We start from the raw sequence: 23,583 nt of genomic DNA on the forward strand, positions 1-23,583 counted from the left end.
ATAGCAAAATATTACTGTTAATGTTACGAGATAGATTAATGCTTTAACTTTACCGTTTTGCTCCTGTTCCCGCACAACACCAGTACAGCATAATGGTGATAAATAAACAGTCTTTGATGTGAGTGTGAATGAGGTATAAAGGTGATGATACACGGGGAAACTTTTTGGGCATTGCTGTTGGGCAATGTTGCCGGCAACGGGCAACCAAGTGAAACACAGGGCAACTAATGAGGGCAACAGATAATTGGCAACAACAAATCTATTGCCAGAGAAACAGACACTGCAAAGATAGACAATCTCTATTAGACAATCTCTATTACAACTCACAAAAAAAAAATCATGCGCTGCCCATCACTTTTAACTTGATGCAAAAGAGCTAACGTTATCCCTACATAGCTAGCGATAACTTTCAGCTAACTATGTTAGCAAAAACCACCACTAGTTAGCTAAATCCCATTAAATCTATATGGAGCAGTGGTTAGCTAACAGCAGTTTACACTTGGCTGAAAAAAAATCAATGTCTTAATTACAACCTGAGCACATAAAAACAGATATCTGTTGGTTTTCTAAGCATCTGACGAGGTAAATTCACCACTTTGGGTTTACATATAACACCTTACCGGCATAAAAAGATATAAGTTGTCTCTCTTTTTTTTTTTGCTCCACAGCTCTCAGGTGGCCATTTGATTTGCTGCTAGCACGCTGACTGGATGATCTTATAAAGTTGCCCAAAATGATAAAAATCATGCAGATAGAAATTATATTGCTCAATCTCAATGGGAAAGTGTCAAAGCACAACTGCTCAACAACATTGCCCGCAACATTGCCCAAAAAGTTGCCCTGTATATCATCACCTTAAGACTGAACCATCAATCTGCTCTTGGGCACCATGCCACTTTGATCACACGTTGACCTGCTAACTGTCACAGAAGAGAAAGCTGCATGGAAGAATAAAACTCTGAGGTTTTGCAGAAAGGCTACATCAGTCCTGCCATCTGCAGGCTTCTTATTTGTACAGAAGCAAGGAAGAGGTCATCAATCCTAAACTGAGTATTGTAGGCTGAACCAAAAGAGCAGTATAATATAGTTACCCACTGTGTCTGGTGCCTTCAGCTCTGGAACAACTCAAAACAGCTATAGCCTTACTGCCTGTAACTTAGTTTGGATCACAAATGATGACAAATGGAAGACAGCTTTCAGTATAACCTCAGGTCCCTATAATTATTTGATAATGCCATTGGGTCTGGTCAATGCCCATCTGTCTTCCAAGCTTTTATAAAGCTATACTTAGAAACATAGCGGGCAAAATCCTGCCCAGTCCTGCAATGCCCACAGTCCCATATCTCTAAAGAATTTAATACAGATTTAACCTTCTTCATGGTTATTTGGTTTGGTTTTGGTTTGTTTGCCAATTTAATGTATATATTTTTTTCTTATAGCATCTACAGTACCAGTCAGAAGTTTGGACACAACTACTCATTCATAAGTTTTTCTGTATTTTAACTATTTTCTACATTGTAGAACAACACTGAAGACATCAAAACTATGAAATAGCATATATGGAATTATGTGGTAAACAAAAAAAGTGTTAAAACCCCCCAAAAATGTCTTCAAAGTAGCCAGCATTTACCTTGATGACGCTTTGCACACTATTAGCATTATCTTAACGACCTTCATGAGGGAGTCACCTGGAATGCTTTTCAATTAACAGATGCTTCGTCAAAAGTTAATTAATGCAGTTTCTTGCCTTCTTAATGTGTTTGAGATCAAACAGTAAATGGTAAATAATAATAATAATAATAATACAGTAAATAGTCCTATTCCACAACTGTAGTAATCCATATTATGTCAAGAGCCGCTCAACTAAGTAAAGAGAAACGACATCCATCATTACTTTAAGACATGAAGTGTCTCTTAATTAATAAAAATAAAGAAAAGCCATTGAATTATGGTTATAGTGATCTATTTCAAAATCTATTTCAGCTCATAAAATATTTTGGAAATTGTATAGTGGTGTGATAAATTCATGGTATCATACAACCAGACAATCTACTATCATGGATTCTGCTTTCACAGTATCTGATTACAGCTTTGCATTGACAAGAATAAAGGACAGTAAACTGCATAACACTACAGCAGCAATACAAGTTTATATGGTTTGTAAAACTACAAAGGTGTTCACTTTTTCATTATACTAAGCACCAAAACTACAGTAGAATGACATGAGTAAATGGAACTAATGACTCATTTAATATCTTAAAAGTAGAATTGGCCAGTGTGTTTCTGGCAGAATGAGAAGAGAATGCTTGCAGTGCTGGCTCAGTGAACGCTTCCCATCACAGTAAAACGAATGCTGCTGTAGGCATTAATGCAGATTGCACTAGCTTTAAAGGGCTAAAGGGCTAAAATGGTTTATTATACATTATTAGTAGCACACTGGAGACACTGGAGACTTATATTAAAGCAAAGGTATCACAGTGAGAGTAATTCAACTACAAAATACCAAAAATGATGAAATGGTGCTGCAATAGCTGACAATAAAATGACAAAATGCATTACTGTACCTGTACATGGGAACAGACACTGTCTGCTCATAAAAATCCCAGGTTGACAGCAGGTCTGTTCGAGAGAGGTTTGTTGCATAGAATCTCCAGGCAGCCTGATTATGAAGCATAAATTTAATTTTGCTCATGAAAAATGTTAAAAAGGTATATAAGTACACCATTTTGAAAATTTTCCATATTTTTAATTTTATAACTTAGAACTATAATGGATTTAAAGGGGAACTGAAGTCATTTTTAAACTTGCTTTATTTCTTAATTAACGTGTTATTCAATTACGTTTTCGGTTTTAGTAACCTTATATCATGACTCGTATTGGCAATTAATTGCAATTAAATATTATACTTATCGGCCTATTTGGTTTTTAGCCATGTTGAATTTAGTTCGTTTGGTCCACGGCAGGCGTCGCTTATCCGCGCGATCTTCAAGAGACTTGTGTGAGACTTCGAAACGTGAAGTGTCAGCCAGGTGTCAGTGCTGCCATTTTGAAAGCTGTTTTCCAAACAAAATATTGCACAAAAACGAGTTTAAATGACGATTACTGCCTACTTTTTTCAAACTTTCCTGATTGCTATCAAAACAAACAAAACTTCCGGCTTGATTACATCAGCATTCGAAGGAGGGCGCGCGCGTCTTTTGACAACGTTGGCAGATGTTGGTCACTTTGATTTCTGCTGTACATTTTACTTCCGTCCTACGATGTCTCGCACAGGTCTCAACGAATCTCATTTACGGCCATTGCTTTGACATATGGACTGATATATTCCAGAGCATATTTCAAACACTCATAACTTGCTATAGCAGTGACAAAATAGCTATCAAAAATGCATTCCTATATTTAATAAAATGAGATAAATAGAATTTTGATGATAAAAAATTTGCTTTCAGTTCTCCTTTAATTGGGATTATGTGTCATGAAGTGACACAAAGTTAATATTTAAACAAGGGGCAGGTGATGAACATAGCTTGTAAGTAAATATAGCTCATAAACAAATATACATTTTTACACATTAAAAAATGTACTTGCATAAGTATTCACCCCTTCACTATCTTCTTTAGTGTTCTGCCAAACGGCAGGTCTGGCTCTAACATCCATCAGTGTTTCTAAGGAACATTACAGTAGTAGTTTCCTGTTGCCTTCTACTGGATTATTATTATTACGTATGGAGGTTTTCTCCTCTCAACCATTCACACCTAGGGGCAATTTAGAGTAACCAGTTAACCTAACCTGCATGCCTTTGAGGGAAAACAGGGCACCTGGAGGAAATCCTCACAGACACAGGGAGAACATGCAAACTCCACACAGAAAGGCCCCCCTCCATCAGCTGCTGGGCTCAAACCCAGGACCTTCTTACTGTGAGGTGACAGTGCTAACCACTACACCACCATGCCACCCCCCTTCACTATGAAGTCTCTAAATTTGTTGTGGCACAAACAGAAGTCAGAAACATCATCCCCACAGTAAAGCATGCTGGTGGTAGCATCATGTTGTCTGATTACTTTTCATCAGCAAGGACAGGGAAATAGTCAGGTTTGAGAGCAAGGTGGATGCAGCCATATGAAAGGCAGTCCTAGAAATCCTGTTCTAAACTACAAAAGACTTGAGACTGCAACAGTCTTCAAATAACAAAATTACCCTAAGCATACTGCCAAAGCTATAGTGGAGTGGTTCAGCATCAAGAACTTGACTGTTCTAGAATGGCCTAGTTGAAGCCCAGACCTCAATCTGATTGAGAATCTGTGGCAAGCCTTGAAAGTTGCTGTTCCCCAAAGGGATCCATCCAAATTGACAAAGCTTAAGCAATTTTACCAAGATAAATGGGCAAAAATAACAGAAGCCAGCAATGTAAAACTGAGAGAAGACATTCAGTTCCAGGATATATCACTATAATATGGGGGAAGTTCAAGGGAGATGAATATTTATGCCAAGCACTGTAGCATGAAGCATTGAGCCCATTTAGGCAAACCTAATGTTGTGTGAATAAGTGTATACACTGTAATCTATGAGAATAATTTAAAATGCTAATATGGATAACAGTCCAAAGGCATAAATACATTTCCATACATCTCATTATTAGCAATGACTTAATTTTTGGAATTTGTTTCTTTAACTATATAGTTGGATTTAAAAAAAATAATAATAATTCCAAAACTTCAGCATAGCCATCATTTAATTCTAATCTTGCAATTGCACAGGATCAGTGTCCCTGCTCAAGCTAGAAATGAAAAACCCTGAAAGCTTCAATAAATATAGTTCAGGTCTGCAGCTATGTCCTGCTTGTGGTGTATAAAATATGATTTACCTGAATAAGGCTCGCAGCAGGGTTCCGGCGTTTCTCAAAATGCTTCTGTCTGTGCTGCTCCTGGACCTTCAGAGCAAAGCCTGAGCCCAAGATACCCTGAGAGAATGTGTGGTGGATGTGGATTGTTTAAAGAACTGATTAAAGAACTAAAGGAAATGACAAGGACGCAAATAAATTTGTAACACAGATAGCAAGAGCATCTTTTGCAAAGATTTGTACCTCCTACTTGAAAATACTGTTGTTGTTTTTTTGTTTGTTTGTTTGTTTTTGCAGGACTGTTCTGAACTTACTGCTGGCAGAGCAAAGAAAGCCACGCCAATCAAGCTGAAGGTTGCGGCGATCAGGCGTCCATTCCATGTGACAGGAAACTTGTCCCCATAACCAATAGTGGTCAAAGTGATCTGAGGAAAAAGACGTTTCACATGATATAAGATTTTAGAAAATCTATCCTAAGAAAATCTATCCCCTGTTCAGAGTCAAGTCAAAGTCCCTCCCACACCAGGATCTGGTCTTCCCAGGCAATCTCCTGTCCCAGTACTACCTAGCTCTTTGAGACGCATGGGTGCGGCACCGATCTCCGTTTCTATAGCCCACAGCCTCTCACCTATACATAGTTTGCACATGACGTCACAGAGTCGGGGATTCCCTAGTGGCGGCCATCTTGTGGGTCAAGCTTACCGTATGGGTCACTGAGCACACATTGTAACGCGCGAGTACAAAGTCTTCAAATGAACCCAAGCAGGCTATTTAAAGCTAGCAATGGTGCACACCTGTTGTATTCACGGCTGTCGTAATAGGTCAGATGATGACGTCAAGCGGAGCTTTTATGGAGTTCCCACTGTACGGGAGCACGAAGGCGAGCAAACAAAGAAACTCAGCATACAAAGGAGAAATCTATGGCTTGCGAGAATCAACCGCAAGGATTATCAGCCTTCCAAACACAGCAAAGTCTGCTCTGATCATTTTATAAGTGGTAAGTTGTTTAAATAAACAAGTGTGTTTAAGTTTGTTTTTGGAAACCAAAACATCATGTGAACAATCTCTGGAGAATGCCTAACTGGAACCGCTGAGTGTACGTTTACATTGTAATGTACACTTAATATCGCTCGTTTGTCACGTTTCTATTTGACACTTGTCACTTCACTCACGCAAGGGTCATTTTTGAAAAACATTTTAGGTCTATTCTGTATGATTTGATTTGTGTTTAATCAACTTATTACGGTTGCATAACATTCAACAGTCTATTTAATGCTAGAATATATAAAGTTGTGTATATATCAGACAGCCTTTAAAGTTTGATGAAGTCAGTTTCAGGCTTTGGAGCAGGCTTTGGCAGTTTCAGGCTTTGGCAGCCCTGCATAGTCACTTGAAAATGCATCTTTGTCCACTTCGTAGGGGTCAATTCCCCCAATCAAGGCCAGTTTGGCTGCATACCGTTGTCGTGAGATGTCGTCTAATGTATCTATATACTTCTGTTTGCTTGATTTTGCCGACATTGATCTTTATTTTAGAAAACTGACTATATAACTTCATAAATTCGTCCGAGATAATGTAGCCGGTAATGACGATGGTCCGTTTTGTTTGACCCACAAGATGGCGGCTGGAGGGCTTTCCCCGGAATGCTTTGACGTCAGTGAAAACTATGTATTATATAGCTAGGGTCACGGGGGGGCTGGTCCTCTGGTAACTGCAAGAGTTTGACTCCTTGCTCGCATTTGTATTGCAGCGTGCTTTGCCAGAAGGTATCGTTTTTTTGATGGTCTTTGGTATGACCCAACCACGAGTAGAGCTCACGATCTCCCGGTCGAGAGGCGGACACGCTAACCACTAGGCCAGCACATTGTTCAATTTTACACTGGAGTGCTTCTAAATTATCATTTAGTTTAATTTAATTTAATTAATTTAATTAACATGGTCCTTTTATGGTATTGGTTTGCTTTGCTAACAGAAGAGAAAATGCATCTTTTTTTTTTTTTTTACAAATAATACAATTTTAATATACTGTATTTATAAACACTATGAATTCAGACATCACTCTGTGTGTGAATCTGTTCTCTTCCTCTTTTCACATTTGTGGTCAATAGCATTTCTATTCAATTCAGACAGTAATGGGATCGATTTCCTCAGCTATCCTCATTCCACATAAGAGTCTACAATCTCATTAATCAACAGCAGTGCTCTAGTGCTGGAGTGCATTAAGGCACAAAGGCCTGGGCCGATGCTAGTGGTTATGATACTCACCAGCCCCCACCAGAGAGCATCAGCGTAGGTCTCAAACATCTCTGCATTATTATCCTTCTCTACTGAGTACACCAGAAAAGAGGCCAGGATGAGACAGAGGAAGCCTATATACCATGCAGTGATGAGCTCCTATAACAAAGCAAAACAGATAGCACACGTTATCGATCTCAATTCCATTCTATGAGTATAACTCTTACAATAAACCTGATTATGACATTAGACTCTACACATGTGCCCATGTCACATTTTCCAATCACAATAATTATGTAACATTTTAATATGGTTTAACAATATCACAATATTGTGTTCCTTAAAAGTACATTATACCACAGCACTATTAAATTCTCAAACCTGTGATAAGTTGTTGATTAAGTTTCTATAACAGCAGCGCTGATAGCAGTGTTGGCTATATTTCAAATCACAGGTTTATATTAATACATGTATCATGAGACATAATCAACAAGTGATGATACGTAATTATTTCCGCAGTAACAGCTCATCCACAAGGACTTGGACACGCCACATAAATTAGTAACAAAAACATTTAAGATTACTGTTATTTATCAAAGAAAAATGTATAATTTTATGTATGTCTATAATGAATGAGACATAAGGAGAGGTTTATATGACATTTATGGAAGGAGTCTCCTGTTCAGCTCTTTGTAACTTTTATAAACATTTTCATTATGGCAGTGTCTTCAGATCAGAACACTTTGCACTTTCTGGTTTCTTGGGATATGCCAAATTTTTGGTCTTATTAAAGTCAAAAGAAAGAGAGAAAAAAAAGAAGATGTGTAAAATCCAGCCTGGACACGTCTCCTCCAGACCACCAGAAGGCACGAAGCCTTGAATCCTGAAACTCGTCTGCTGTATTTCCTATTTCCTGTCTGATTTCTATTTTTTTTGCTTTTATTTTGCACTATATTGCCTTTACTTTGTATTATTTCTTCCACCTATTTATTGTTGTAATTTGGCATTCATGGTGGACAGCAAACTAAGAATTTCATTGTGCAAGAGGACATGTTCCTTACTGTGCATATGACAATAAACACTTTGAAACTTGAAACTTAAAAAAATGGACGTCTCAGTATTCGCTAAATCTTATATTTTGCCTGTATTTTTGTATGTCTTGAGCTCTGATTTGTTTGAATTATTCTGTGTGTATCACCCTTTTTGCCCTGCTCTGTTTTTTTGCCTTGTCCTATGACAACATTATTCTGAATGCAAAGTATCACAGTACAATGTTTAACTGATTATTGGCACACGCAGATTATACTGCGATTAAAAATACTCAGATAAGTGGTACTCATTCAGACCACAATATCATAAGCATGACACAGGCTATAAATCAGACCTACTAAAGTAAGACAGAGAAAGTCTTCTTTATTCTGAATAAAATTTTATTGACAGTCCACTCAATCTAATTTATCATTTTGTTGAGAAATTTGTGCTTCCCTACTGGCAGTAAGCAAACTTTTATCATCTTTGTGATGGCTGTGAACAATTCTTTCCCTATCACTCACTCACACGCATGCAGACACACACCTTGCTATGCGCATACACCACAGATCCCAGTAGTTTCCACGTGCCTGCCCGGCGGTCCATGCGCAGCATCCTAAGGATCTGCAGGAACCGGAGACTGCGTATGGCCGAGGTGGCGAACACATTGCCCTGCGAGCCAGCAGCCAGCACAGACACGGAGGCAAACAACACCATGATGTCTGCACAGGAAAAGACTTAGTCACTTTTCGTGCCCAACATAAACCTTGGTCATTGCACCAGCCATGAATTTATAGGTCATTGATTCTTTGAAGGCACTTCCCTTCTCTTTCAATAAATGTTAATTAAAGGAACACTTGCAATCAGTTTTCTCTCTTATTAAAATTCTTGTAGTAGGCATATCAGATGCTCGCTGGCTGTGGTGTGAAAATTGTGCATGCAGATGCTCATCTGAGTTTCCAAATCTGTCATTGCTTAACTCTTGAATATTTTCTATCATGAATACGATCATTAAAAAGCTTATAATCTCTGCTTTCCAAATAAATTTATCTCGTTAAGATCTGTTCAGTACTTTGGAAGTACAATAGAGTAAAAACTGCTTGCGTGACGTCTGGAAACTGTCGGTGCTTTCTGAGTCACGGGAAAGTGGTCAAGCTCTCTCTCTTCTGATCGGTTTCCAACTGGATTACTCATGAATATCAATCAGATAACTTTTATAGGGATGTTCTCTCGCTCTCATCATTTCTGATGAAGTGTTCAGCAAAATTTTTCGTCTGCTAGTTTTGATGTTATGCTTCACAGGAGACTTTGAAGTGAGTTTTCATAGCTTTACCTACTTTTTTTTTCAAATCAAACTGATGCATGTAAATAAATAACTATTTTAGAATATAACTGTAGTTGTTTTGTTGAAAAATATTGAGATCTTAGTGGTCGGAATGATATGTTTTTTAAAACGGAAGTCAGAAACACGAGTCTCGATTTCAATTCAATTAACTGGAATTGATTATTGGATGTGGCTCACACAGTTTTTTCGAGGTTAGCCTTGAATGCTGTGAATATTAATTGAAACAATCATTTATATTCTTTCATATAAACACTAGTAGGCCCTACTTAGAAATACAAAGGCTTACAGAGCACAAAGAGGGTATTAGAAATAATCTTTTACTACTTTTTTATTTTGATAGAGAATGGTGGATGTGAGTGACATTCACTGCTTATTTATGCATATTTTATAATTAACATTGATTTCTCCTTCTTTGTGATGTATAAATGAGAGTTAAGATCAGCTTAGATCATTTATATTGCACAAATAAAGCCATTTGGTGAAACTGTGAAGAAGAGAGTGTACCAATTTAACATTTCACCTAATTAGCATAATTACAACTAATTAAATACTAATTTGCATAATATGTTTTTACTATTTTTTCAAACTTTGTATTCAGTATACAGCCACCTATGTGCCTGCCAATTTCCATGTAAATATCTTGAAAAATAGAAACGTTATTAAGAAAAAATATTTGGTCTCATTCATTAATGAGGTCCATTTTGGACCGTGTGATCCTCAGACATAATATTACATCAGTTTTCTAAAAATTAAGCCGTTTTTTTCAATCTTTGATTTGTAATATCTCAAGAACGGATAAACATATTTTAATTCTGTAAAAAGTATGTTGTTTAGCGTTCAGTTCTGAATTCAGTAAGGGCAGTTTTGAGCAATTTGGATTGAATTTGACTTTTCACCTGATATGCCTGCTTGTAGCTACAGCAGAACCACTTCCCGTTTGTTTGCACAAGGACATTTCCCTGTTAAAGGCCAAGGAAGAGTCTCTCTGCTCTTTCCTTTTATTATGAGTGATGAACAGGAAACAAGTCTGTGATTGAGACCTGTCTGACAGCCACTGCATTTCTTTAGTCAGTGTGAGGAAATGAGGTAGCTTGAACAGAGGGGGCAAGTAAACATCCATTATTCTGCTGTGGTTACTATCCTACTGACATTCTAGTGTCTGAGCTCAGAGTATGCCAAACTACTGTGCAATTTTATTTCCCTGAAAGTGCAAGCGAGGCCTGTTTTTCCTGTGTCAGGAGAAAAAAAAAGCATAAGAGAAAAGAGAAAGGATGTGGAGGTGGGGGACTCATGGCAGAAGTGAAGATGCAGCTGTCTCATATTCTCAGAAAAGAGCAATCGGCCTCACCTATAACACAGAAGGGCTTGCGTGCGAATTTCAGCCTCCCTCTCCAGCCTCTGTAGCGACAGCAGCAGCCGGCAGACCAGAGCCGCACTATATACTCCACACCAAACACCACAATGGTCACGATTTCCTGAGGAGATGTGGGGACATATCATATTACCAATAAAATCCCACAGCTCATCAGCAGCAGGCACCAATATAAGAGCAGAAAAGGTTGAGGAGGATCTACATTATTGTTTGAATTATAAATGAGGTAGAAAGTGCAGTAACGCCCAAAGCACTAAAAGTACATTTTGAATTTTTTAAAAATCAATCTGCATCAAGTATTTACTGATCCAAGATTCAACATGAGGAATAGTTTTAAATATTTATATGTTGGTCAAAGAGGGTTTTTTTGTCATTTCCTGGCTTGGGTGTCAGCGTAAGCGTATCTAATAGCATGAGTAATACTGGTAAATTTGTTATGACTAATTCAATGCATCTTGAGTTTGCAGGCTCTTATCACATGTATGTGAGGCCAGGAAAGCAATGTTTATGAAGATGCTTATAATTAACATAAATTCCTGGCTTAGTATTCGGTTTTTCTTTTTAAAGTACATTTTCAGTAACTACCAGGGGCAGCTGGTATAAATGGACTAGCAGAGCCCTCCACCCAGAGTAAAAGGATCCCAAAAATGTTTTCACTTTGGCATCAGATTATGTGCTGTTAACAATAACTGTTTGTAGAACCTAGTAGAACGATATGAAGCTGGGGCTGATTTCTTTCTAGCTCAGTCTGTAGATTCATGCAGCCTATCAGTGACAGTCAGGTCTGGTGATTTCACAGAGAAAATGGTCCTTTGTTTTGATCTTTAGTTCAGCTGATATTTTTCACTCCCTGTAGCTGACGTATCCATAGCTGACACAGCAGTAAGTTTAAAGGGCTGATGATACGAACATGACTCTATGCAATTTCTTAAATAAACTATACAACATGGCAAACATGTTAGATTTCTGTTATAATTACGTGAAAAGAAGCTGTTGTTACGCAAATATCCAACTTTTAATTGCACAGTGCAAGAAAACTGGGTCCGTGGCTCGCGGCCATGTTGTGACGTCAGCGGGAGAACACACTGCGGATCACTGGCTGTTCTACTCTGGTTCTACTCAATGGAAATGGCGCATGAAAACGCTGGTGAACTCTCTAGTGCTAGCTCTTCCTCTTCTGGGAGTCTAGAATTGTGTTGATCTCTTCCGAATAGAATCTATGATAGCCTACCCTCTTTACCCTTTGCCTCTCGTTGCTAGGCGGCAGTTACATGAAAGCCGCAAGCTTTCACAAGCAAATACATGACTGATATCACACCGACTTTATGATTACATTTATGATTATCATGTAGAATCTATAGCTCTACGTACTTTTATCTTATGTCGTTTCACAACACATGTTCTGACAGGAGGACTGTCTTTGGATCTGGCATAGCTACTAGTAGACCCCCTCCGGAATACTGGCAGTGTTGCCAGATTGGGATGAATCCCGCCCAGAATGGGCGGTTTCAAGTGCATTTTGGTGGGTTTTGAACATATTTTGGGCTGGAAAACTTCAGCAGTATCTGGCAACAGATACTGCTGACGTTTTCCAGCCCAAACTATGTTCAAAACCCACCAAAATGCACTTGAAACCGCTCAACTGCATGGGAAACCTCCCAATCTGGCAACACTGTGTAGGCACTGCTGATGGTAGTAGCACACGTTTGTGATGAACTGAACACCCAAGAGATTCTTTTAAGCTGGGAAGGGTGTCAAAACAATCCAAATCGAAGTGTTCAGAGCACAGGACGGATGTTGGTGAGGGCTCCCACTTGTCACGAGTGCGCCTGACTTGCTTCACCCACTTCGCATGCAGCTCGAGATCTCTGGGAAACTTGAATAAACTTACCCCATCCTTGTGGGTTTTGGAGCAAAAGCCGGCAACACAACGCGAAGGCATAATAACTAATATATATATATATATATATATATATATATATATATATATATATATATATATATATATAAAATGTATAATAATAATACTAATAATGACAAACTGAACACCTGCCGCATCAACAACAAACTGGTAAGTTAGGAGGAAGGTTCTTTCGCTGACGTCATATAACTCCTCCTCCTCTTTCGTCTCCTGGGTGCTGCAGCCCCGTCAAATTTGCCCAAATAGCCGCATTTTTTATCATAACTTGTAAAATAGGCGCCTTCGTGAATTAATATATGGATCATCGGGAATTACTTTTTATGTTATAAAACATCGCCAAAGATGCAAAAACGTGTCATCAGCACTTTAAGTCTTACAAAGATGACAGAGTGACCAAGATTTGCAGCAATCTCTCGTAGTACATCTGATGGACAACTACATTTGCTCTACAATCTATAAGATCTACAATCAGCACTGCACCTGCAGAGCCTTCTGCATGATTAAAGACCTCTCCCACCCCTCCTACACTCTGTTTCCTCTCCTGCTGTCTGGAAAAAGGTTCAGGAGCATCTGCACCAGGACGACCAGGTATTTAAAGGAGATATGCAGAACCTTTATTTTTAAATAAATTTCTGAGTGGATAGAATCTCCATTCTTGACTCTTGTATGCTGCATAAATAGGAATAATTTTTTTTTGATAGTTAAAATCAACCGCAAAGTTGGCATTCAAGCTGCCCCGCTGAGCCAGCCAGCCCTGAGTGTGTGACATCACAGCAGGAATCGGTTTTAAGGCCGAGGCCTTTTACAGCTACAGACCAAAGTCATATAAATAAAAATTTATAGTGAAAGTAAGAAATACCATTACAGACTTGCTCAACTAAGACTGATTGACTTCACTGATTGTGGGTTGACTCTCATTGAAACAGGATAGGTGTTATAACTTATGCAACATACATGTACATGCATGCATTTTCACTGATAAAACATAAAAGGCTAATTAAATAATCAGATGAACTGAGACAATCACATTCTGAAGCAAATTAAATAATCTTATACCGGTAACAAATACACAATACAAGTTACATATCTTAATCTAAATGCAGGTAAACAACGAGTGTTGTTGTTTTTGTTGTTTTGTAACCTAATAAGAGTCGCATCTTACCCATCTGTGTTCTCGCTTCTTGAAGGCCGATCTTGTGGCCAATTGTTTTGAAACAATCTGACTTTCAGTTGTTCGTTCAGTTCTCCGTTCATTCGCTTCTTCCACGTAAGGGCAAGCTATTGCTGCTGACGCAAGCATATCCAGCAAAGAAATCAGATGGCTGGTCCACTCATTCTCCATTTTCTCCATACTGAGTACTCCACCATTACTGCTCGGCTCAGGCAATTACTAAAACCCGGGACGGGATGTCACCGATTTTAGCAGCAACCTCGGGGAGGTCACTGCCCGAGCGATAATATGTCCTGTCCCATCCTGGGGTTTTAGCAACAACCCTCAGCTCACACTCCTGGAGAACTGGTGCAACTGAACTTGCTTTCCTTTTCTTGTAGTTTTATTTTCCTTTAATTGTTGGTACTGTACCCTCTTTCAATACGGGCTTATAGCCAACGCTCCTCAACAGATCAGAGGTTTCGTACGAGTCTTCAGTAAAACATGCAGAGCAGAAGAGAGACCACTTCATAGCTGCCCAATGTGCCCGTGAACTTCTCGCAAAACGCGTCCAAATCTTTGCAGTTTGAACATTCTTGGGCCATGAATGCAACGTAAATCCACCTTCTGTTGTGTTGCTGCACCTGCCAGCAACACATCTACGTGGCATGGCGATAAATTAGCTCAAAATGGAGGATCGGAGTTGCAGTCAGCTCTGTGTTTTAGTATAGCAGAAATGGCGATGAGATCGATAGCCTTCCTGCAGTGACGTCACAGATGTCAAGGTCATTCACTCAGACCGCTACCTATATAAATCACTTTAATCGTAAAAATTACTATATCAGATTTATTGTTAACGCTTAAAACTATTCCTGTGCCATTCTTGATGTCTCAAGGCATTTATAAACAAAAAGTGAGGCCATGGTTCTGCGTATCTCCTTTAAATAGCTTCTTCCCTAAGGCTGTCAAGATCATGAACACACTGTGCCCCTGACAAGCCCACCCACCCATTTACCTACCCCAACCCTCTGCTTTTTCTGTCCCTAAAAATATCTTTGGAGGAAAAACTCATCTAAAGTTTTGGCACACTAAGCACACATTATCCAATGAAAGTAGAAATTACAGGAAAGTATAGATGACAAAACCATAAGTTTAGTGTGTTTTGGTTGAAATGAAAGTGTTACAAATTTTCTGTTGACCATGACTGGTATTTGGAGCACGCTCTGAACCCAGTAGAGTATTATGGACTACAAAATTATAAATCACAAAGGCAGCTTTCTACGGGTTTTTAGGTTTGTCCCACATCATTTTTATTATGCTATCGATGAGGCCTTATGATATTATGCATTGCTCAACCTTAATAGTTTCATTATTAAGCTACTGATGTACTGCAAATTAGATTTTAATTTGGTGACTGACCCCTTGAAAATGGTTCCTCCAGGAACGATGACGTTTCAGTTGTCAAGACAACGGAAAAACTAAAATACAAGAGCATTTTGTTTTGTGCACAAGAGCATTGTGACGTATCTTTCTGTTTTTGTATTTTAGTTTTTCCATTGTCTTGACAACTGAAAAGTCATCGTTCCTGGAGGAACCATTTTCAAGGGGTCAGTCACCAAAGGGTTAACCCTCACATCTAATATCATGACCAGTCATCACTGAACTATGCAGTAATTACAGTAAAACTAACGTTCAAGGTATGCTGTTAAAAACGAAAGTTAAGAACTGGTCCTAAGAGTTTTATATCTAGTTCTAGAGAAGTCATGGCCTAATGGTTAGAGAAGCAGCTTTGGGACCAAAAGGTTGCCGGTTGGATTCCCTGTACCAGCAGGAATGACTAAAGTGTCCTTGAACAAGGCACCTAACCCCCAACTGCTCACTGCTGTGGGTATGCCAGGGTTCTGTCCTATGTTGCTCTGGATAAGAGCATCTGCTAAATGCCTGGAATGTAATATAGTTCCACACTACGCTCTTAGAAGGAATGTGAAGAAAAATTACACAAATTATGTGTAGCACTCTAGTTTACACATTTTGTGTCAATATTAAATAAATTGTGTTGGAAGAATTTACACACGATATATGATTTACACATAGTTATGTGCAGTTTTAAAGCGAACATAAGCTGTGAATTTGTTCACAACATTCAACACAATATGTGTAGACTGATCTGCTCAACACAAACTCAGTGTCAGTGTTTTAATGTATGAGCTGTTTGATTTAGCTGAACAGCAGCTGCCTGTAGTCTGATAATGACATTGACTTGCCATTTTGTTTTCATTTTATTGTATACTGTAATGCATAAAATATCATATTTTATATTATAATCACTTCATAATGTGAATCTCTAAAAAAAATATCTGCGCCTCAGTGGTCATTACATGCTTCTGAACATCTCCGTTTCTCAGAGACGATATAAACTACACTGCTAACGCCAAGCATTTAGAAGTTAATCGGTACTTACTTACTACTCGCAGTATAGCACACCGGCTCTTTGCGGATTGAAGACCCCTGATTACAACCCCCTGGAAATCAGTGGAATGATAGTAACTCAGGTGAGGGATTTCAGTGAGGGAATTTTAACTCATGCGTTGTGTTACATTAACACTAACTCTCTCTATCTTCAGCTTGGGGGCACGGTGGTGTAAGTGGTTAGCACAGTCACCTCACAGCAAGGAGGTCCTGGGTTCGAACCCAGCGGCCGGCGAGGGCCTTTCTGTGTGGAGTTTGCATGTTCTCCCCGTGTCAGCGTGGGTTTCCTCCGGGTGCTCCGGTTTCCCCCACAGTCCAAAGACAGGCAATTAGGTTAATATGGGACGGCCTGAGGTGCCCTTGAGCGAGGCACCTAACTCCCAACTGCTCCCCGGGCGCTGTTAGCATGGCTGCCCACTGCCTGTGGGTATGTGTGTGCGCGCTCATTGCTCATGTGTGTGTTCACTGCTTCAGATGGGTTAAATGCAGAGAGGAAATTTCACAAGTGTGTGATGAATAAAGTTGTGCTTTCTTTCTTTTCTTTCTTGAATAACGCTCTTTCTTGCTACTTTTTTAACAACAATACTGTATTTAATGTGCTCTTGAAGCGGGTAAAGGCTGGTTTATGTTGTAGTTACAGTAGGAGTTAACTGGTTTTGGTTGGAAAGGGTGTGTTTTGTGCATGGTGTCACCAGGCAATGCTAACTTCCTGTGACTCTGGCTGGAGTGTGTGATAAGCATCATGGGCTGAAATCGCCATTTTGACAGGGAGAGGATTATCGCTGGTGACAGCTAAGAAAATCCCTGAGGTAAGTTCATCTCATCTCATTATCTCTAGCCGCTTTATCCTGTTCTACAGGGTCGCAGGCAAGCTGGAGCCTATCCCAGCTGACTACGGGCGAAAGGCGGGGTACACCCTGGACAAGTCGCCAGGTCATCACAGGGCTGACACATAGACACAGACAACCATTCACACTCACATTCACACCTACGGTCAATTTAGAGTCACCAGTTAACCTAACCTGCATGTCTTTGGACTGTGGGGGAAACCGGAGCACCCGGAGGAAACCCATGCGGACACGGGGAGAACATGCAAACTCCACACAGAAAGGCCCTCACCGGCCCCGGGGCTCGAACCCGGACCTTCTTGCTGTGAGGTGACAGCGCTAACCACTGCACCACCATGCCACCCCGAGGTAAGTTGTACTTGAAATTGCTTCTTAACATATATTTACATGCAAACACAACATCTTCTGCTGCTGTCATTTTAAATACTGGCAGTGGCGGATTTAGCAAATTGGGGGCCCCAGGCGAAGGTATGTATGGGGCCCCCCTCATCTGATCCGAAACAAAAAAAAATGTACCAACTGCATGGTGGATAGGCAGGTAAAGCTAATCTATAGGGAAGTAAAGGTTGGAGAGGAGAAAAAAAACATTCCCCCCTTTAAACCCTGCATACACTTCTTTACTCCAAAATGAAGATGGAAAGCAGAGAACACAAAAAGTGTAGCACTGCACAAACTAATAGTCATGATGGAACCCAACAGAGAATAAGATTTCAGATAACATCTGTCTTTGCCAAAATGCCAGGAAAACCAGCACTGTTTATTTTTTTTTAAAGATCAGAACATTTCAAACATTCTATAAATAAAACTATGTACATAGTTGTGTGTGTGAGTTAGTGTTTGTGTGTGTATGTGTGTGTGAGTTAGTGTGTGTGTGTGTGTGTGTGTGTGTGTGTGTGTGTGTGTGAGAGAGAGTGAATTAGTGTGTGTGTGAGTGAGTTAGTGTTTGTGAGTGTATGTGTGAGTGTGTGAGTTAGTGTTTGTGAGTGTATGTGTGAGAGTGTGTGAGTGAGTGAGTTAGTGTGTGTGTGCGAGAGTGAGTGTTTGTGTGTGTGTGAGTGAGTTAGTGTTTGTGAGAGTGTGTGTGTGAGAGAGGGTGAGTGGGTGAGTGAGGGGAGGTAAGAAGTGTGGACTGAGGAGAGATGAGGTGGCATTTGGCTCTAAGCAACTCCATATCCATGTGAATGTATGTGTCAGTGAGTGAGAGAGAATGAGACTGTGTGAGAGAGAGAGAGAGAGAGTGTGTGTGTGTGTGAGACAGAGAGGGTGAGTGAATGAATGAGAGAGTCATTTTCTTCGTGGTGGTCAACAGAAACGGGACACGCACTCACCACCTCCGCTATGTTTTTTTTTTTTTCAGAATTATTAGTCTGCTGCTCGTCTGCTGTGTTGGAGCTTGATGCCGCTCGCTCCCCTCCTGAATCAACAGCAGGCTCCTCCTGCTCCGCTACAACATCCGAGTCAACCGACGGTGTTGACACATTAAAGAAAGTTGTAAGCTTGGGAAGTGCATCATTCTTTGATTTCGCCTCATCCCGCTTCCTCCTTTTCATAGCACCACTTGGAAAGTGGCGCTTCATTTCGCTGATTACAAGTTCAAAACAATTCACCACAGTCGCTATTAGAAGTTCCCTGAATTCACTCACTCAGGTTCAGTTGACAAGGCTGCTGCTGCTGCTGCCATTTCAACTTTGTGCTACAGTGTAAGTTAGTCTAACTAACAGAACATTAATCCTCACTTTTTCTACCTATGTGTGGCGCCTTACGTAGGGACAGTGGGGGGGGGGACAGATGGGGGTCACTATAAATTTGGGGGGGGGCATGTCCCCCCCATCCCCCGTGCTATCTGCGCCCTTGTTCAGTTCATGTTCGTCGCGCAATGTTCTCGGACTCGCGCGATCATTGCATGGAATAGTCCATTTCAACACAAACGGGGGGGGGGGGGGGGGTGTACAAATACTTCATTCCTTTGTATTTTAGTTTTTTGTCTTTGTTTCCGATTTAAACATACAAAATTACAATATACAAACACAATGGCTTAGGAATGGATCGCTGTCCAAAGGCCCCCAAATCCCCAGCTGATTCGGGAAGGGGCAGCTGGTCTGGGGCCCCTGCCGAATGGGAAAGTTGGAGGGGCCCAAGGCAATTGCCTACTTCGCCTCTATTGTAGACCGCCTCTGCATACTGGTTTAGACTGGCTTCTAACAGAAATGTTAGACTGTGTATTTTACTCTATATTAACGTTAGACGTTTAGACAGATTTGCTCACTTAAAAGGATAGTTCGGGATTTTTGACATGAATCTCTATGGCATCCCCATCAATAGTGTCGTGCAAACACACTGACTTACCCCTGACAGCATCCTGTGAGTCCAGTTCTTGTCCAGTTTTGGTCCAGACGAAAGTAGTCCAGCAAGTTTGTTGGGGTCACGAAAGTAAAACGTTTTTCGTCTCAAAACAGTATGTGTTCAAAAGAGTGATATATTTGCATCACAAAACCATTGCCAAATAAAAAGTCAGACCTCGAAATCGCTTGGCACTATTTTCTCTCCCTCGGTATCACTGCGCGCTGCCGCCAGGTGACAGCCACGGCTGTTTCATTCATTGTTTACTAGTGATGGGAATTTCGGCTCTTTTTCGGGAGCCGGCTCTTTTGGCTCTTCTTACTAATAAGGAGCCGGCTCTTTCGGCTCCTGAGATTTTATTTTTGATTTAAAGGAATACGCCACCCCCAGATGAAATTGAGTCAGTCCCTGCAGTCCCTAGAGTTGGATGAGTGAGCCAAAGCGTTTTGTAGCCGACCCAGCCATTGTCCTGATCTATAAACGCCCCGGTTAGCTTAGCTTAGCGTAGTCACTGTAATCAGGCGTGTCCAGCTAGCATTGTCGTTACAAAAGTGAATTAAATAACTCAAGATTGTATATAATTATTTCTCATGACTTGTACAGTCACATCGAGTACACATATCAATGCAAATTAACACGAAGGGATTTACTAGACCAATTTATATCTGGAACTATTTTCAGCCACAGCACAGGCAAAGCACCGCTGCAGGCGCAAAGACACCGCGCAGCGCCTGAAAACGGGTGCGCAGCGCCTGAAAACCCGTTTTCAGGCGCTGCGCGGTGTCTTTGTGCCTTCCTTTTCCTACCTATTCCTTTAATTGCTGCAATTAACTAGTTAATTCTGATTCTATTTCTCCTCTGTTATAATCTGTCCTGCTTTTGAAAAGATCTTCTCTGGGGGGACAGATGCTGCCACTATACACATCCTCCGTGCCATCACGTGTGTAAGCCGTGGATAGAGTGCAGCCTTGGTCTCCCACCAGCTGTTAGGACTAGGACTGTTTTGGCCTCTAGAGGCCGCTGTTATTTCCTTTTCATGTCGTGTTTATTTTGGCCTCTAGAGGCCGCCACTGTTCCTGTGTTTTGTGTTTGTGTTAATTGCCTAATTATCTTCACCTGTGTCCTTAATTAGTTTGTCTATTTATACCCCTGAGTTCAGTCCTCTTGTCACGGAGTCTTTGTGCTGTTATGTTTATCTCCAGTTTCCTTTGTACTGTGTTTTTTGATCTTCTTAGCTTTTGTATTTTTGCACTTTGCTTTTCTTTTGGATTTTACTCTTTGGTTTTTTTTTGTCTTTTGTTTTGCCCTGTATATAGTGTATATAGTTTAAATAAACCTTTTGATTCTTTTTCTACTTCCGCCTCACGCCTCTGCATTTGAGTCATCCCCCTGGTGGCCTAGTGGGGGTTTGCTGGATTATCACACCAACGAACCAGGTTCGAATCCCAGCAAAACCCTAACAGAAAGACTCCGTCATGACCGACTCAGCAGAGGCTGCTTCAACTGTCTACCCGGCCAACCTTCAGGGAATTATGGCAGCTTTGACACGCTTCGGAGCGACCATGGACGCTCATGGACGTACGCTCACCAGCCAACGTGAGGCCCTCGCTCGCCACGAGGAACTGCTTCAGCAAATTGGGAAAACCCTGGCACAGCTGACATCTCTGCCTGCATCTCCTGCTCCTGATCCAGTTCCTGCTCCTGATCCAGCTCCCACTCCTGCTCCAGTGCCTCCTGCAATGCTGCCTTCTTCACCTCGCGAACCCAGCCTTCCTGCACCACAGAGGTATGACGGCAAGCACAGTGAGTGCCGAGAGTTCCTTACTCAGTGTCAACTCACCTTTGAGCTTCAGCCTACCACCTACACTACGGATCGCCGCAAGATTGCCTTTGTGATCACCTTATTAGCTGGTAAGGCGCGAGCCTGGGCTACTGCTATCTGGCAAAGACAGGGACCTGAGTGCTTTGATTTCCAGCTGTTTTCTGAAGAGATGCTTCGGGTCTTCGATCAGGCAGACATCAGTACCGACGCAGCCCGAAAGCTCATGTCCATCCGGCAAGGAGGAAGCGTCGCAGATTACGCCATCTCGTTCCGAACACTCGCAGCAGTAAGTGGATGGAACGAGACTGCCCTGGTGTCAGCCTTCCACCATGGTCTGTCTGACCCCATCAAGGACGGTCTGGCCTCTATTGGATGCCCAAGTGACCTCGAAACCCTCATCTCACATGCTATTCGTCTGGATAACAGGATGAGAGAACGCCACCAAGCCTTGAGCCCCCCCAGCCTCCCTACCTCTACCTGGAGACCGTCTACCTCCTTCAGTGACTGTCCAGAACCCATGCAAGTGGGTCGTACTCGCCTCTCCGCATCTGAGAGGGAGCGCAGAAGGAGGGACAAGTGCTGCATCTACTGTGGCAAGCCTGGTCACTTCCGAGCATCATGTCCCGAACTCTTGGGAAAAGGACCGCCCCGTCCAGCCGAGGGAGGGTTGTGACGGGGCCTACCCTCTCTCCCGGACTCCCTGGCCAAGGAATCTACATCCCGGTCTCCATCTCCTGGGGTGAGTCTGTCCACTCTTGTCAAGCTTTGATAGACTCAGGGGCGGCTGGGAACTTTATGGATATTCACTTCGCCCAAAGCATCAATATTCCGACTGCACCTCTTGAAGTCCCACTGTCTGTGTCTGCCCTCGATGGCCAAGCGTTAGGTGATGGAAGAGTCACCCAAGTTACTTCTCCAGTTTTCCTCCAGTCTCAAGGTCACAAGGAAGAAATATCCCTGCACCTGATTCCTTCACCTGAGTTCCCAGTTATTCTAGGCCTTCCTTGGCTTACTCGCCACAACCCTCGCATAGACTGGGTAACAAGCCAGGTTGTGGAATGGGGCCCTGCATGCCATGCCTCTTGTCTGCTCTCTAGCTCTCCTGTGTCTCCTGCCGAGCCCCCTGATCTCACCGAGTTATCTCAAGTTCCCACAGAGTACTGGGATCTCAAGGAGGTATTCAGCAAGAGCAGGGCCGCCGTTCTTCCTCCGCACCGGGCCTACGACTGTGCCATCGACTTGCTCCCTGGGACTACCCCTCCTCGTGGCAGACTGTTTTCACTCTCTCAGCCAGAACGCAAGGCCATGGAGGAATACCTCAAAGATGCCCTGGTCTCTGGGTTTATTCGACCCTCCACTTCACCTGCTGGAGCCGGCTTCTTCTTTGTCGGCAAGAAGGATGGGGGGCTCCGACCATGTATTGATTACAGGGGCCTGAATAAGATCACTGTGCGCAACCGATATCCCCTTCCGCTGATGTCCACAGCTTTCGACCTGCTCCAAGGCGCCACCGTCTTCACCAAGTTGGACCTACGGAACGCATACCACCTCATCCGTATCCGACAGGGAGACGAGTGGAAGACTGCCTTTAACACCCCGTCTGGGCACTACGAATACCAGGTGATGCCCTTCGGACTCACCAACGCACCAGCTGTTTTTCAGGCCCTAATCAACGACGTCTTAAGGGACATGATTAACCTATACGTTTTTGTCTACCTCGACGACATCCTTATCTTTTCCAAGACCGTGCAGGAGCACCGCCACCATGTCCGCCAGGTTCTCCAGAGGCTGCTACAGAACAATCTGTTCGCCAAGGCCCAGAAATGCGAATTTCATGTTCCCGAGGTCTCCTTTCTGGGATTTATTGTACGGACAGGCCAACTCCAAATGGACCCTGCCAAGACCCTGGCCGTCCGGGATTGGCCTACTCCCAAGTCCGTTAAGGAGGTTCAGCGGTTCTTAGGATTCGCTAACTTCTACCGCAAGTTCATCAGGAACTTCAGTTCTGTGGCAGCACCCATGTCAGACCTCACCAAAGGGACAGGTGGATCTTATGGCTGGTCTCCTCAGGCAGAAAAGGCGTTCAAAGACCTCAAGGACCGCTTCTGCACGGCACCCATTCTGGTTCTCCCGGACACCTCCCAACCATTCATCGTGGAGGTGGACGCCTCGGACAGTGGTGTCGGCGCGGTGCTCTCTCAACGTTCGGAAG

The 23,583-nt window shown here is 41.9% G+C and overlaps 1 protein-coding gene across 1 annotated transcript in view; it reads right to left on the reverse strand.

The window, feature by feature from the left end:
- The window catches only part of kcnq2a (potassium voltage-gated channel, KQT-like subfamily, member 2a), an 88,092-nt gene that overhangs the window by 39,357 nt on the left and 25,152 nt on the right, over positions 1-23,583 (reverse strand). Inside the window, exons 3-8 of the mRNA XM_060930845.1 lie at positions 10,798-10,924; positions 8,651-8,826; positions 7,106-7,234; positions 5,155-5,265; positions 4,865-4,960; positions 2,565-2,659 (exon numbers count right to left, since the gene is read on the reverse strand). Coding sequence (XP_060786828.1) covers positions 2,565-2,659; positions 4,865-4,960; positions 5,155-5,265; positions 7,106-7,234; positions 8,651-8,826; positions 10,798-10,924 — 734 coding nt within the window. The remainder of the gene's footprint in view (positions 1-2,564; positions 2,660-4,864; positions 4,961-5,154; positions 5,266-7,105; positions 7,235-8,650; positions 8,827-10,797; positions 10,925-23,583) is intronic.

Source organism: Neoarius graeffei, chromosome 10, assembly GCF_027579695.1.
Source record: "Neoarius graeffei isolate fNeoGra1 chromosome 10, fNeoGra1.pri, whole genome shotgun sequence".
Classification (NCBI taxonomy): domain Eukaryota; kingdom Metazoa; phylum Chordata; class Actinopteri; order Siluriformes; family Ariidae; genus Neoarius; species Neoarius graeffei.